General features: G+C 25.7%; 1 protein-coding gene across 2 annotated transcripts in view; it reads right to left on the reverse strand.

Annotated features, from left to right (window-relative positions):
- Window positions 1-18,493, reverse strand: part of LOC100197148 (polycystin-1-like protein 2) — a 212,699-nt gene that overhangs the window by 3,608 nt on the left and 190,598 nt on the right. For both annotated transcript variants that reach the window (XM_065816396.1, XM_065816397.1), the window contains exons 34-38: window positions 14,080-14,399; window positions 9,666-9,861; window positions 8,630-9,268; window positions 6,130-6,408; window positions 5,662-5,931 (exon numbers count right to left, since the gene is read on the reverse strand). In XM_065816396.1, the coding sequence (XP_065672468.1) occupies window positions 5,662-5,931; window positions 6,130-6,408; window positions 8,630-9,268; window positions 9,666-9,861; window positions 14,080-14,399 (1,704 nt within the window). The remainder of the gene's footprint in view (window positions 1-5,661; window positions 5,932-6,129; window positions 6,409-8,629; window positions 9,269-9,665; window positions 9,862-14,079; window positions 14,400-18,493) is intronic.

The raw sequence follows: 18,493 nt of genomic DNA on the forward strand, positions 1-18,493 counted from the left end.
TGCTAAACAAAATCTGGCATTTCGTGACCATAAGAAAGAGGAATTTTTATTGAATAAAAGAAACGTTATTGAGATGACTGAGCCTTCTAAATATGACCCTGTGTTAAAAGAACACCTAACGAGATTAAAGCTTCTTTCAAGGGCAAACTTCAGATACAGCAAAAGCATCTGTATCTTATATTTCACAAGAAACTCAGAATAAATTTATAAATGTTCTGACAAATCATGTGAGGAAAATTGTCAAAAAAATAAAGGCTGCGAGGTATTTTGGAATTATGTTTAACAGCACACCTGACATATCAAACACTGACTAACTGTTTGAGATCATCATATTTGTAAAAATATAAAATCTAAAGTTGAAGTGAGAGAAGTATATCTAGGTGTTTCATTTTAAAGGGTAATAAAAGTTTAGAATATCAGAACTTCAGTTCTAACATTATAAAAAATCTAGAAAGTGGTGGACTTAATATAATCATGTGCCGAGGACTACGCCCCTGGTAGTATAGCGCTTAACTTGTTTCTCCGCATAGCAGCCTTGTTCGTCAAGGTTTGTGTTTCGAAGTTATAGAGTTAAGAGAGGGTTATAACAACAATTAAAGTAGCATCCTTGAGGTAGTGTGCCTTATAGTGGTCTTCTCGGTAGTAGCCTTGGTAAGTAGCCTTCTCAAGGTAGTGTGTAAGAATAGACTTTCTTGGTAAGTAGCCTTCTTGAAGTAGTGTGTCTGTAGTGGTCTTTTCGGCCTTGGGGAGGTGAATTAACAATAAAAAAATGTCTAGAATCCATGGAGGTGTTCAGACTACTATGAAAAGAAAGAACAAGAAATCTATTTTTAACGGATGTGTGGACCATTTGCTTAACTTGTGTGGTTAACACTCTTTCGCTGAAAATGCTTCATGTGTAACATGATTTTGGAACTCTTTAAAAAATGTAGTCCTTTTTTGCTGCTTCCACCCATCGATGGGATATTTTAATTAAATACAATGTAATGTTGGTCAAAAAGCTATCAGCAACACGTTTTAGTACTCTTCATGCTGCCGTTACAGGGGCAGATGGAGATTTTTAATGAGTGATGCTTTTTTTAAAATACAACCCCCTCTAGCCAGTAAAGAGAAGTAAAAAAATGAGGGGGGGGGGTGGGGAGAAATAAAGAGTGGGAGAGGGAGTTAATGCAATATATTCTAGCTAATAGGGCAAAAGAGTCTGTCTAATTATTACTTATTGATTTTAGTTACCTATTTAGAATAAACTTATTAAAAATGATACATTGGCTTTCTGTTTATAAATTATACATTTAATACTTGTCTAACTCACTTAACGAAGTGCACCAACAAGAAGGTAACCCATAGAACTTAGCATTCCTTTTAATAACTGTCATGTTGATTAAAGTTATCCCTCCATTTCTGAATTCTTTTCTTTGCTTGATAAGCAGTTTATGCACAGTATAGGAAATTATGCCCATTTTTTAAAAGTTTTTAATACACTGTTCATAGCCAAATTTATAATATTTATATTGAACCATAACATAAAACAAAATAAAAAACTTATAATATAGTCAAGTCAATAATCAAAAATGTAATTAATATTAGGTAAAACCTATTCGAAGTACCATTCTCTTGAAATGGAAAAAATATTTAAAAATATAACATCAGAAATGTTTTCTTAATGAATATTTAGCTAAAGCAAAATATTCATATTAAAGCAAAAGAATTAAGTCTTCACTCCATCATGCTTTGTATCTGTTTCATTACACTGTTATGATATATCACAATCAAACTTAGTAATGAAAACAGTGATGGCATAGAAATTGTCTATTATTTGTTTTAACAAAATTAAACTTACAATGAAAGAAATATTTGTCATAAGATTTAAAAACATTGGCTTTAGAACATGTATCAATACTAAAACTCTTGTTATCTTTGCATGTGACTTCTTCCATCGAGTAAAAAACATCTAGACCTCTATGTTTCTGAACTCATCTAGTTTAACAAATATCAATTAATTTTGCTTGATCAGAAAAAATGAAATTATTGAGATAAGTAGGACATTTCTAATACTACAAACATTTCATGACCAACAACTAAAATAAAGTTTATGGAACGCACAGTGAACAAAACGATTTTGAATTTATACATTTTTGAATATTAAGATAAATATCATGAACTGAAGATATTATGCTTTGTTAATCTTGATTTATATTTAATAAATTGCAAAAAGTATATAACAAATAACTAACTCTTGCAAAAAGTATTAACTCTCTCTCTCTCCCTCTCTCTCTCTCTCTCTCGATCTCTCTCTCTCTCTCACTCTCTCTCTCTATATATATATATATATATATATTATATATATATATATATATATATATATATATATATTATTATATTATTGCTCTGTTCTTTAAGAACATTGAGCACTCTATTTGTAAAATACACTAACATAATTTACATATATATATATATATATATATATATATATATATATATATATATATATATATATATATATATATATATATATATATATATATATATATATATATATATATATATATATATATATTAGGGAGTGTCATACTATTTTTTTTCTTCTGCATTGAAAACCTAATTGAAAAAAAATTCTAAAAGCATGTATTTTTACATAATATTATAAAAAAAGCTTTAATTAAAAAATCCGAAATGATTAAGCTACTGAAATGATTAAGCTTCCGGGAATTGTAATTTAGGGTTCATTTAAACTTTTAACGACTTAAACTTTTGTTTAATCTTTTTTTTTTTTTATTAAAACTTTTATAAAAGTTTATACTTTTATATTTACATTTATCTATCATTTAGTTATCTATTAGTAAGAATAGGCTCATAGAAGATAGTCCAGTTAATTAGCTCTATAAGTGTTGTTGCATCAGGTTTTATTTCTGGAGTTATTCTACTTCTTACATGTTTATCACCAGTTTGAATTTTTTTGTCACAGAGGACTCTGATTTCCACAGTTAACTCTATACAGTTCTTTCTTTCCTTTACATTCTCTGTAATTTTTAAAATTGCAGAGCATGGTCTGTATGATGGACTCATAAAAGCATACCACGCTGAATGTCGAACTGTTGGCATAACAATTGCAACTACTTCACTTGATTGATGTTTCAGAAGGCTAAGCTGGTAAAGAACTTTAATTTTAAACCACATAGGCATGTAAACTCCCACAGCAAACTCAATTATTAGTTTGATATTTTTTAAATTCGAACCTTTCAACTCATGTTTTGAGACCCAAACTCTGCAAAGTCTGATAGGAGTTTATTTCAAACCAGCCAGTTTATTTCACTTCCAGCCAATTTATTGTTCTCCCTGACCACCCTGTGTTAACACTAGCAAAATCACCACTTATTGCCTTTAAGCTTTTATTGTAACCATTATTTTTCAAAAGTTCATATATATTTAGATACTTCAGCATGTTTCATATGTTTTTGAAAGTTTTTAGAAAGTTTTTAGCTCTAGTTCAGGTTAGAGCATAGCAGAGAATTTTCGATTGTTTTCATTCTAAACTCTAGGCCAGGTCAAGAGCAATCAAGGAAGTAGCATATTTGTTTGAAGTTGTTCAAACTAAGAGTCTTCTATAAGCAACCAAAAAAGAGTTGTTGGTGTCAGTTCCAAAATTGACAACTTTTTATGACGAATTATCTGAAGTTGAGATTTTAAAAGAAATAGCAAGGTTGAAAAGACACATGAAGCAAAAATTGATCCTCACAAAGCCAAAAACTGGTCAGCATTTGATGTATTGAAGTTCATAGCTGAATAGGACTTCTTTGAGTCTCTCCCAATACTCTCAATAGGCTACAACTATTTATTACAATTTGTGTGTCTGTGGCTTTGTTTAGGAGGGGCTTTTCAAAACTGAAACTTTTAAAGAACATTTTGTAACCAATCATAGGACAGTCGATGCTTTCTAATCTTGCTCTAGCTGAGTTTTTTTTTTTTCTTATATCTTTATTAACTTTCTAACTTATTTTACAAACATTTTATAAACGATTATATATGGTTTAAAATATAGGGACACTTGGAAAGGGTTTAAAGTGATTAGTGAAAGTCTAGAGGGGTGAAACCAAAGATTTACTGCACTGGATAACATCAACCCCAGTGAGGCCACTGCTTTGGAGTTCTTGACGTAAAAAGTGTAAAAGGTATAAAATACTTTATAGATATTAACTTACAAGATGGTAAATAATATTTTAGAGAACCAAATTATTTTAAATACTTTTGATTCCCAATGGGAACACATTATTTATTGTTACTAATTATTCAACTAATAAAAGGTGTTGAAACTGTGTAAAAAATAAATTTCTTGCAGCCTTTTAGCAGTTTTAAGTTTGAATTTTTCATAAACAATTTTTTGATTTTTTAAATTATTAAATTATTTAAGTGATTTTATAATTATGGAAAATTGTGATGACTTTTGAAAAAGAAGCAACAATGACCACCTTCTCTTAAAAATATATGAAAAAAAATGTTATAACTGAACTTAAATAATAAACAGTTGGTTAGATGATTTAAAGTGCCATCTGATTTGTATAATAATAAAACAAAGGATGATTTAATATAAACCTCTTCAAGTGTATAGAAACTTTGAAAACAGACTTCTAACTGAATATTAGGTAAAATAAAATAAATCTTGAAATATTTTTCAAAACCTCTTTAACTTAGTGCATTTCTTAAAACCTCTTAAACTTAATCAGAAACAAATTTTAATGTTGATGAAAAAAATTTTGATGTTGATGATACAAATTTTAATGTTGATGAGACAAATTTTGATGTTGATGAAACAAATTTTAATGTTGATAAGACAAATTTTGATGTTGATGAAACAAATTTTGATGTTGATGAGACAAATTGATAAGACAACAACTCTTCTACACATTGTTTAAAAATATATAGAAGAACTGCATAATCCTTAAGAAGTATTGCATAATCCTTTGAGCATCACTATCAGTGACTCTCGAAAAAAAGAAGTTCACAAAAAAAAAAAAAAACACAGTAAAAGATTAAAAGAAAAAAAAAAAAGTGGAAAAAAGATTAAAGCTACATGAACCCGATGATAAAGAGAATGATAAGAGATGATAAAGAGAAGCCCAAATGCTAAAATATTCAATAATAATATTAAATATTCAATATTTTTGTTTTTAGTGAAATGAAAGGTATAAAAGTTTGTGTATAGAAATTAAATTTTTTTTCATTCTTTTATATTTTCATACATAAAGTATGTATGCAGTAAAACTACTGATTTAGGATCTTTTAAGTTGTTAGGAAGTTTTCTCGTAAGAATTTTACAACTAATATGTTTCTTGAGGTATTATTAAATACCATAAAAAACAAAATTCTTACTGCAAAAAACAGAGCTCATGCCACAAGAAATAACTACTTAAATAGGTTTCTTTGTCATTACTTATATTGAACTCATATTTTATTTATAGTTTCTCTATGGAATACATTTCACAGAATAGATAAATAAATATTGGATACATCTGTGCAGAATAGATATTGCAGAATAGATTATAAATAGAGACAGAATGGATATGAGTAAGCAAAAAAAGTAGGCAATTTTATATTTATATACACTATAGCAGATATAAATAAATGTTTATAAATTAAAAATAATAACATTTTTAAAAAACTAACCTTTAAAACGAGTTAGAAAATAGTCTAGCATCTCGTAGTCATTGTTTTGGAAATCTTTATTTAAATGCACACATGCCAAAGAATCATTTAGAATAGATATAAACATGTTCATAAGTATCCAAATCATGAAAATATTAAACCCCAGAAAAAAGAGGGGACCAAGCACAGGGCTTGCCTTTACAAAAGTATAAAAACTGAATTTTCCCAGAAACAACGATATGACTGAAGAAATTGTTCCTAGATATGTTTGATAACCCTCCAGTAAGACCCCTAAAAAAAATTTTTTATTTATAAAAATATCTTAATAAACAAAATATGTTATATATATATGTATATATATAGATATGTATATATATATATATATATATATATATATATATATATATATATATATATATATATATATATATATATATATATATATATATATATATATATATATATATATATATATATAGTTATACTCACCAAATACAATGGTACAAAATGAGATTATGGCACAAAGAGCAACAACAAAAGTAATCCCAAGCATCGAAAGAGGGAAAAACGCAACACTCAATGTAGAGGAGAGCAATGAAACTCGTCGATTAAATCGAAGAAGTTTTATAAATTTTAACGTCACAAAAAAAACAAGAAGCGAAACAATGTATGTGTACATTGTATCCCAGTATGAAGCAAATTGAAAGTTGATAAACTTTTGTGGTTGTTTTTTTGGTAGACGTTGAATAAGGTCTTTAACAAGTTGCACTAAATTTAAAAAAATATTTTTATAATTAATCAAAGTAGACTTATTTAAAAAAAACAAATCAAAAAATAATTAATAAAACAAGTAACTTATCTATGAAAAAACAATGCAAGCAATACAGTGTATGTCTTTGTAAACTTTAATACACTTGTAAAGTGTAATTGTTAACCATTTAAAAACAATAATAGTTGGTAATTTGGTTGATAAGTTGGTTGGTAAGTTGATTGGTAAATTGGTTGGTAAGTTGATTGTTAAGTTGGTTGTTAATTTGGTTGTTAATTTGGTTGTTAAGTTGGTTGTTAAGTTGGTTGTTAAGTTGGTTGTTAAGTTGGTTAATATGTTTTTTAAACGGTTGGTAGTAGTTCTCAAGAAGAATTTCAAATTTTTTTTATTTGAAACATTGATATTTACACATTGTTTTTATTTCTGTCTTAACAGCAATTTATTCTAAAATTTTAATGTTTGTCTTATTTTATTTTAAAAAACCATTTTAACTCTCTTAAATCTCTATGATATTTTTTTTGTATTATTTTTAATATAAAGCTTCAAATTTAACAACTAAAACCTATTAAACTTTTTGCTATCAAATTATTCCATTGATACATAAAAACAGTCACTTAATGATTTTTGATTATGGAATAAAGACAAACAACAAATATATATATTTGTTGTTTGGCATAGATTTAAACCTGCGCTACATTATTTCCTGTTTTGGTGAATGCTGGATCATCTTTCCTCCTGTGATCTTCCCATTAATCTCACCCCTAAAGTGGCTCTATTTGCTAGACGAGACAACCATATACTGCTCAAAAAAGTAGATCTTGAATGTGATCTTTTAAAACAGCACAGTGCTCTCATTCTCTTACTCCTCATTCCATTCTTCCACCTCTATAAATCTCTTATTTATTCTTATTTATTTACTTATGGAATATTGTTGTCATATTTGGTCCTTCTTATTATGTTTATTCTCTTTTAGACATAATCCAAAAACACATTGTAAATATAGTTGGACCTGCTCTAGCTCCCAAGCTTCTGTTATATTTGGCTTATGGCTGCATCTTTACCTATTTCCTACAAGTGATCTACATCTCTCACACATTTCTTGCTCTATTTATTCCAACAAATTGAGTAAGAAATGTGTGAATTCTTGTACTACCTAAAATCAATCTTACATGAATCATCATTTAACAAAGTTGCATCCTTTTACAGTAACTTTTCCACCATGCTCAAAAAACTTTTATAATTTTTTTTCTACTTCAAACACAATACTTTAGAAGTTCTGCCTTCATGTTTTCTTCATAAAACTAAACTGTTTTCTAGTTACATAATTTTTTCTTTACTTCCTGTTAAATTTTTTACTATTGAAAACATATATTTGATTGTATAAATATATATTTAATTGAAAATTGTTAAATTATTAAAAAAAGTCATTACCGATAATGATAAAATAGCCAATTAAGCCAATACCCATACCAATGCCAATTAATTGGTACATCAATAATATATATATATATATATATATATATATATATATATATATATATATATATATATACATATACACACATAAATTTATATATATATACATATATATATAAATTTATGTGTAAATATACATATATATATTTATATTTACATATATATATATATATATATATATATATATATATATATGTATTTATATATATTTATATATATATATATATATATGTATATATATATATGTATATATATATATATACATACATACGTAGACATATATACATATATAATTTATATATATATACATATATATATAAATATACATATATGTATTTATATTTACATATATATATATATATATATATATATATATATATATATATATATATGTATTTATATATATTTATATATATATATATATATATATATATATATATATATATATATGTATATATATATATGTATATATATATATATACATACGTCGACATATATACATATATATATATATATATATATATATATATATATATATATATAGATAGATAGATAGATATATGTATATATATATATACATATATGTGTGTTTGTATATATATATACACATATATAGTTACTTTTATTAGTCTTGAAGAAGTTTATAAATTTAATTGTTCTATTTACTTAGTTAATAAAATAATAATAATAAATAGCAAAATAAAAAAAATATATATATATATAAAATAAATAAAAACAAAATACCTTTATAAAAAAAGAAAACAACAGCAAGTATGGAAAGCACCACAAGTACAGCTTCAATAACATTCCAAAATTCATGAAAATAACTCCAACTTTTTTTGTATAATAACTTAAACTCACGTGTGGTAAAAACAAACATCAAAAGTAAAAATATTATTTGTAAGCCAATAGTTACAAACGAATTTTCTGTTGTAGATGTGTAGAGATTAAATGTAGTAACATCAAAGTAAGGCACCATTCCACCAAACGAAGGAATCTCAAACACAATAGTAACCATAGTAAAATGATTTGTGGCTGCATTAAATAAAACAAACTCAATGATCAAAGCTCGTGTTTGGCGATCAATCCATTTTTTTTGTTTTAGTTCATTAACAACATCTTTGTTTTTCCATTTTGGGAAAATTTCTATTACATATCCTCCACCGCTGTATATTTCTAAAGTAGCAGAAAGTGGATATCCATCTAACTCTTCAGAAGTTTGGTACCTCCATGGTATTGTTAAAGGATTGATTGGAGAAGAATACATTTTTGATTTTTGCCAATCGAAGTCAAAATCCTGAACTTCTTCAACATTCATTTTATAATCGGATAGACAAGGAATTTTGAATAATTCAGATATCTTACTTGACATTATACAGGAGTCTAAAAAAGGTACTTTGTGGAGTTAAAAAATAGTACTTCGTGGAATTAAAAAAAAATTTAAAAGCTACAATATTAATTTTGACGAAAATAAATACTAATATTAATTAAATACTTAAGAATATTTAATAAATTTAGTACATTTATTTTTATCTATGGTTGTTGCAACAAGCATAAAAATAATTAAAATCTATTTCGCTAGTTTTCTATACACCTAAAATTGTGTGTAATAATTCTAAAAACAAGAAAAAAAAAAATTTAGAGAAATAAAAAACTACAATTTTAAATAAACTCAGTTTTATTAAAATGATAAAGATATTAGAGGGTGGTCTCACAAGGGTGGTAAATGATGACTCTCACAGGGTAATGGTTGAGAGTGATGAATTGTGAATGGTATTACCTTTTTTAACTCGAACTTGTCTGATTCTTATTCCGTTAACAACCTTTGACATAAGATCTGGCAAAAAAACTTTTCCAGGAAAGTTCATGTTATCATTATCTTTGTATCTGTCACTTAGATTAAACCAAGGTTCAGAATGAAGTAGAGGAAGAAAAAAAGAATCCATCCAAGGCCAAAAGTCATCAGAAGATTGAAGCTAAAATAATATTTATTACTTTGTTAAACAAATATTTCTTTGTAGCTTAATGTGGCACTTAATCTTTTCTAATAAATAAAGAGTTAAATGGAGGAAAGTATATAAATATTTTTAATATATGTATATTTTTCAAGATCTTTTTTTTGTTTATTGAGTTGTTCACAAAAAGATAAATAATCCATTAAAATTAAAAAAAAAAGAGTAAACATTTTTAAAACTTATAATTAAAACTTAAAGTACAAAACCCATGAATTAAAATAACTAATAAGATTCAGAAATATCATTGCATCATTACATCATTTACATCAATGCATTGAATGATGTAACGCATCATTACATCATTTACATCAATGCATTGAAACAATAAGATTAAAATTTATAATAAATAACAATAGCAATAACAAAATTAATAATTTTTTCCAATTTAATAACCACCTTATAGGAATATGCAAAATAGTAATAATAATACATATAAAATGGTACAATTAAATAACCTAAAAAAAAATTGCATTTTTATCTTTACTTAGATTGGATTCAGTGATATCTACAAGTGCAACTAAGAAAGGTCCTAGAAGAAAATGAAAGGTAAATAATTAATAAAAATAATAACTTGAAAACCAAAATATAAAGGTTACAAAAATTAATAAAGGTTACAAATAATAAAATAAAAAAATAAAATAAAGGTTACAAAAATTAATTACTCTGCAAAAAGCAATTTTTGAAGATCTTCACCAAGTCATTAATTTTTTTTGTAAATAAGAGGTAATTACTGATCATTGGGGATCACAATATAATTATTAGGCATAAAGGATCTCCATAACTCCAATTTTTTAAGTTAATAAAATATAATCTTGTTTAATCAATTATATCAACTTACTCTTTGACATCAACTTATTGAAAAATTCAATTACAGATAACAATACATATTTCACTTTTGATTGGTAAATGGTTGTTTTTAGCTTTTATCAAATGCTTTTGAAAATTTAAAGTCCACAAATTCAAATGTCTACAAAGATATTTTTTGCCAATTATTTAGTTACAAATTCTACTGTTATAATTAAATTTGTTAAAATTTTTTTTTCACAAAACCTTTTTAAGTTTATTTTATGCATCGATATGCTTTAGTTATTTTATACTTTAATACTTTCAAGAATTTTATATCTGATATTTTTTGATATTTGAATTATACAAGGCAACTTAAAATAGATTGGAATGAGGTTTATATTACAAAAGACAGTCATAAGATAATATAATTTGAAACAGTTGAAATTATGGAAACTGTTACTATGGAAACTATGTTATTACTAAAAAATTCATGGGCGCCCATGGCGCCTGTTTTTAGCAACCTTTTACACTTGTAAATGATAATTATTTTGAGAAGTGAAGTAAAGCTGGTGAAGAAGTAAAGTGAAGTGAAGGCAAATAAATCTAATATATATTATGCATACCTGATGATATATATTATGCATACCTGAGCGTTTATAAGTGAAAAAGAATTAAAATTAAAAATTTAAATGACTTATAACAAATGATAAAAATAAAAAATAAGTTAAAAAATTTCATTAAAGAATTTGTTTATAAACTATATTGCCGATATAAATTATATCGCCAACTTGGTAAATCTCGATTCAACAAATTAAATCCTATTGAAATTGTGCTAAAGCAGCTGTTCAAAAATGCGCATTTGACTGCAAGCCATGCTAGAATTAAATAGTTTTAAGTGCATTTTGTAAAAAATATTAGTCGGATAAATAAACTAAACTTTTTTTTATAAAAAATACTTATATTGTATCATAAAAAAATTCCCACTCCCTCTTTTATTAACCCCCCTCCCTTTTTTTTTTATATAGACTAAAATTCCATCCCCTCCTTTTATTCTCTCCCCCCCCCCCCCCTTGTATTAATGACTCAAGAGTAAGAGCATTAACGCTAACCTTTTTCTTTAAAAGCAACATTTGTTACATGCATTTATGTTATTTATTAATGGAATTACTTAACTATTTATTAACTGTTGTGTCTTTTATTCTATAAATATTTATTATTATTAATATGTTAGCATCAATTAGTTAATAAATAAAAATATATTAAAAAAAAACGAAATTAGACTCTATTTGGAATTGAACCCGGAGTGCAGGCACTACAATCAAACTTATTTACCACTACACCACACAATATTCCAATATAATAAGTTAATAAAGTTTAAATAAAATGAATTTGTTTTGACTCATGATATTTTTTAAGTAATTAACATGCTTTTAAATAAAATAACTTCCGTATGATTAATACGTAAGCATTACACCAGCGTTACACTATCAGGAAATCAGTGACCTGGGTAAATATATGTTAGATGTTTCAAATGATATTGTTTTATTATTACTATATTTGTTTCATAAAATTGAACACATTTTAAATTGAAACATAAAATTGATAAAAAAAATATCAAGTTATAAAGACTTTATTAGGCAACAGTTGAAGAAGAAGAACTTCAGAATAGAAGAACTTCAACTTTTAACTTAAAAACAAAATCTTAATGCTAAAAAAAACAACAAAAAACAAAACAAAAATACTAGACAAACATTTTAAGGTGCACATTGAATTTCTAAAATTTCTAAAATGTTATTTTTAAATATTTGACTTTTTGAATTAATACCGCTAACTTTGCAGGATTGCAATAACTAATCCCAGAAAATTTAAATAATTGGGATTTTTAAATTATGAAAATAAGTTTTTAGATATTAAAAAAAAATAAAATGTATGGGTATTCAAAAAATTGCTTTTTAAGGTACATGAACTTGTAATGAAAATTAACATTACAAAAACTTGTAATGAAAATTGACATTTTTAAATTTTATTATATAATTTTAATACTCAAACTGATTTTCTAATACTGTAAAAAAATTTTTTATGTACATAATTATTATTTTGGTAATAATGGTTAAATAATAAAGCATTTTATATATTATAATTATTATTATTACTATTATTTATTATCTCAATCATATTTATGTAACAATAATAGTATATACAAAAAAAAAGTATAACTAAAAAACTGAAACAAAATGATGGAAATAATAATGTAAAGACAAAGTGCATGTATACCCATATATCATACAGATGTATGTATGTATATAAATAAATAAAAGAAAAAAGAAAATATAATTAATAATGCTGAGTACAAGTAAAAAATATATATAACTAAATATAATAAACAGACTAAGAGAAGAAATATAATAAAAAATAAAAGACAAGAAGAAAAAAAAGTGTACAACTCCACTTTCAGGGTCATAATATATCACCAATTCACAGACCGTATTTATAGAAGTCTATAAATATTTTAAAAATCAAAAATCATGGTTATTTTAATTTTTTTTTCAAATTATGATGAGCCATATATTTATTTGATTTTATGGATAGCACTATATTTATTGGATTTTATGTGATTTTGCAGGATATTTATGAAATTAAAATTTTTATAATTTTACTTAAGCAAAGTTAATTAAGTTAGATTATGAAAGAATATTTTTTACAACATCATAGATATTACAGCTGATAATTAAGTAAATTCTTATAATATAATTAAAGTTAATTCTTATAAATATAAATCTCTTTTGAAAAAGAAAAAAAATGTTATTTATAAAGCTTTTTTAAAATATTGTTTATAAATTGAATCAAATTAATAATCTTTTTTATCTATTTTTAGAAATATTTTTTTTTATTTTTTTGTCAAATTAGTCAAACATGGTTTAATGTGTGTGAAAAAAGCAAAGATTTAGAAAGGTTGCAAGCGTAGTTAACATGCTTTTTTCACCTGTAATTTTTGTATAGAAACCCTAATACAAGTCAATGACAAAATAAAATTATATCATATTGTTAATAAGTAATTATGCAACACTTCCTTTAGAATTCCCTTAAACAGTATCTCTAAGACAGAAGAGGCTTGTTATTTAATGTTATTTACTTATTTTAGTCATGCAAAGTAGATTCAATGAATTCACTGAACTGCAGAATTCACTGAATTGCATACAATTTAGAAAATGTCATTCAGTAGCATGCTTTAATGAACTACATGTTATAAATTTCATAATAACAGTTATAGGCTAATCTTGACTTGAACAACTATTAAACTATATCATATGTTGTTTAATATGTCTTTAAAATTCAGTGACCAATTGTAAAATTTAGCACAACAAAACGTGTACGTGTATAAAAAATACATACCGTTTCAAAAACTTTAAACTTATTTACTGTCATTGTAGGTCTTATTTTTAAATTAAAAAGTTCTTCTACATCGCGTGTTTGATAATATGGATAACTTCCACGTGATATGTAACCAAGATAAAAAACCACAGTAGAAAACAAGAAATACATTAACAGCTCCCAAGCAATTGATTGCATCTTCAATTCTGTTAAACGAGCTGCCTTCATACTTTCAATTAAAGACATTGGAGGAGGCATCCTGATTTCATCAATTCTTTCAATAATTGTTTCTTCATTCTTATTACTATGAAGCCAATTTTCATCACAAGCAAGCTTTTTTCCTAATTAAAAATACACAAGTAATTACACATAGGGTTACAAAATCCTTTAAAATTTTTATATTAATATATAGAATAGATTGTATATGTCATGCATAGCTTAACAGATATGGTGTTAGCAGAATATGCTAGTAAGGAAGTAAGGTGGAATAAAGTACACACAATGTACAAGAAAGGTGAAATAAAGAACACACAATGTACAAGTAAGGAGGATTAAAGTAGACACTGTACAAATAAGGTGGAATAAAATACACACAATGTAGGATAAACCCAGGCAGGTTGGCCATAGGGGCAGGTTGGCAATAGGTTGGCCCAGTCAAGTTTATTCAAAGCCTATGCGCTTTAGCAAGCTGGGGATCTAGGTGATGGTTGTTAGTTATTCAACTCTCTTTCTAAAAAAAACCTATTTATTGGATTGTTGTTAGAAGTGTGGGGCCATTTAAACAAATTTTGATACATCAAAGTAAATTTTGAATTGTTTGTTTGATGTTAATATCCTTACTCGTGTTCGACAGTAATGTGTTATCTAAGCTTTCAATTTAAAGCTCAAAGTTTAAGGATTATTTTAGTATATAATGTTAAAAAATATTGGTTGTTTAAAAATAAAAACATTTATACTTTAAACACTAAGATGGGGCAGGTTGGCCGAATTCAAATAGGACATGTTGATCATATGTTAAAATCAATCCTCAACAAATTTGTTTCTTGTTAAATAGTTTGTCTTCATTTCTGATAATAAAATATTGTGTTTTGAAATTGTTTAAAGATAAAAATAAAAACTTGGGGTATATAATTAAAATTAAATAGATAAAAATTATATGTTTTTTCAATATTTAGAGGGTTTCATACTTAGGCCCAACATACTTCAAATTTAAAAGAAAAAAAGGCAGGCCGATGTGCACCAGTTTACCCTAAAAAGCATTTAGTGCACACTAATGTCAATTGCCCTATGCTCAGCATAAACTTCTATAATTTAAACTTGAATTATGTCAAATTATTAATGAGAACTTTGATATTAATAAAATATTTGTAAAACCTTTTTTAATAAAAATAATTTACATATTAATTATACTAACTATAAATGAAATATTGACCAAGAACTAAATATAAGATATCAACTTCATTACACTGCTTATAGTTTGTAATTAGGTTAATAAAATAACAAACAACAAGGTGTTTAACTTTATGAAAAAAATTAAAAAACAAAAGTAATATTGGTCATTAACAGGTAATCAAATGAAAATGTAAAGGTAATTAATCAAGAAGAAACATCATTAAGAAAGAAATTACTTTAACTAGTTATTATAATTGCAGCTAATTTAATATCAGTAGAATTGCAATAGAAAGCCAGTCTAACAAAACAGTAAAAAGAAACTTTGATAAACCATTTAAAAGAAGCAATCAAACAGTGTAAAGTTAACATTAATTATATGACATAACAATGAGACATAAAAAAACTTTAGTGGAAGCTATTTAAAAAAATACTCAATATCAATCTTGTGTCTTTGAAAAAATACTTAATATCAATCTTTTGTCTTTGAAAAAATACTTAATATCAATCTTTTGTCTTTGAAAAAATACTTAATATCAATCTTGTGTCTTTGAAAAAATACTTATTATCAATCTTTTGTCTTTGAAAAAATACTTAATATCAATCTTTTGTCTTTGAAAAAATACTTAATATCAATCTTGTGTCTTTGAAAAAATACTTATTATCAATCTTTTGTCTTTGAAAAAATACTTAATATCAATCTTTTGTCTTTGAAAAAATACTTAATATCAATCTTTTGTCTTTGAAAAAATACCTAATATCAATCTTATATCTTTGAAAAAATACCTAATATTAATCTTGTGTCTTTGAAAAAATACTTAATATCAATCTTGTGTCTTTGAAAAAATACTTAATATCAATCTTGTGTCTTTGAAAAAATACTTAATATCAATCTTGTGTCTTTGAAAAAATACTTATTATCAATTTTTTGTCTTTGAAAAAATACTTAATATCAATCTTTTGTCTTTGAAAAAATACTTAATATCAATCTTGTGTCTTTGAAAAATTACCTAATATCAATCTTGTGTCTTTGAAAAAATACTTAATATCAATCTTGTGTCTTTGAAAAAATACTTAATATCAATCTTTTGTCTTTGAAAAAATACTTAATATCAATCTTTTGTCTTTGAAAAAATACCTAATATCAATCTTATATCTTTGAAAAAATACCTAATATTAATCTTGTGTCTTTGAAAAAATACTTAATATCAATCTTGTGTCTTTGAAAAAATACTTAATATCAATCTTGTGTCTTTGAAAAAATACTTAATATCAATCTTGTGTCTTTGAAAAAATACTTATTATCAATCTTTTGTCTTTGAAAAAATACTTAATATCAATCTTTTGTCTTTGAAAAAATACCTAATATTAATCTTGTGTCTTTGAAAAATTACCTAATATCAATCTTGTGTCTTTGAAAAAATACTTAATATCAATCTTGTGTCTTTGAAAAAATACTTAATATCAATCTTTTGTCTTTGAAAAAATACTTAATATCAATCTTTTGTCTTTGAAAAAATACTTAATATCAATCTTGTGTCTTTGAAAAAATACCTAATATCAATCTTGTGTCTTTGAAAAAATACTTAATATCAATCTTGTGTCTTTGAAAATTTAAAGGATAAAAATATTGAAACGTTATTACAGTTTATCATTAAAAAGTCTAAATTGCTGCAGCTAAAACAATTCATGGATTATACAGTACAAACCATTGGATTCAAAACACTGATCAATTATAATTTGGAAAAAAATGTGGCTAAAATGTTCAGTTTGTAAATTAAATACTGGAATTATTTAATGGAATTGTGACCAATTCAGATAAATAGAAAGTAGCCAAGTGTAATCAACTATGTTATCAATAGCTATGTATAAACCATCTATAATCAAACTTATGTAAATGACAACTTAGCAAATCAGGAATAAATTAAAAATCACAGGACAGTCAGAGGTTTGAATAATTAAACTAACATGTTTCAGGTAATAATAATTGAGTTTGCTCTGAAAGGTTTAGATGGTAAGGTGGATATGAAAATTTCAGCATATACAGCAAACAAAGTCACAGAAAATTTGAGAGTAATTGACTGAAAAAAACACGCCAAGAAATGAAAACATATAAGAATTGAAATACACAAAAAAAGTACAACAATTAATCAATATACAAAAGATATTAAGTTAGTATACTATGAAGAAAAGGAGAGATGAAGTGAACAAATGATTTTAAAACAGCACCTAATCAACACACAGAAAAGAAACTGATGAAGTACTGAGACATTATTTTGCCTTATCAAATTTTTATTACTATCATGAAAAAGAATATATTTACAATTTTTTACAGATTTCTACAGTTTTATTTACGAGTTGGAGAAAATAGAAGTTAGAGATGACAGTTGCTCCAGTTAACTTATTTACTCCAGTTATTTGAATAAACCATCAGAGGACTAAAATATCTGAAGACAGATCTCAAGAAGTAGATTTGGACTAAAGTGTAGTGATAGAGCTCTTGCTTCATAAGTGAGAGGTCTCGAGTTCGATCCCTAACACGCCCCTGGTAGTATCGTGCTCAACTTAGTTCTCCACGTAGCGGCCTTGTTCGTCAAGGTTCTTGTTTTGGAGTTATAGAACTGAGGAAAGGTTATAACCGCAATTAAGTAGCCTCCTTGTCTGTAGTGGCCTTCTGGGCCTTGGGGAGGTGAATTAACAAAAAAAGAAAAGAAAAAAAAGTCAATTAAAGTTAGTCAAAATATTGGGGACCCTGTGGTTATTAATTGAAGATATCTTCACATTGAAATATCAAGCACCTGATGAAAAATTCTTTTTCCCATGAAGAGCATTGCAAGACTGTTTGACAAACTTGGATTTTAGTCAATTAGAGAGTGAAAGTGCTTTTACAACAGATGTGGACCAATTGAATAGTGTGGTACTAGATACAGGGGTTCAGCTAGGTAATAGGTAGATAATAGGGTACAGCTAGATCCTGAACTAGCAACTAATGAATTCACACATTTACAGATGCATCTGATATTGCATATTGAGCTGTAACTTATGC

The sequence above is a fragment of the Hydra vulgaris genome, chromosome 13 (assembly GCF_038396675.1).
Source record: "Hydra vulgaris chromosome 13, alternate assembly HydraT2T_AEP".
In the NCBI taxonomy this organism is placed as follows: Eukaryota; Metazoa; Cnidaria; class Hydrozoa; order Anthoathecata; family Hydridae; genus Hydra; species Hydra vulgaris.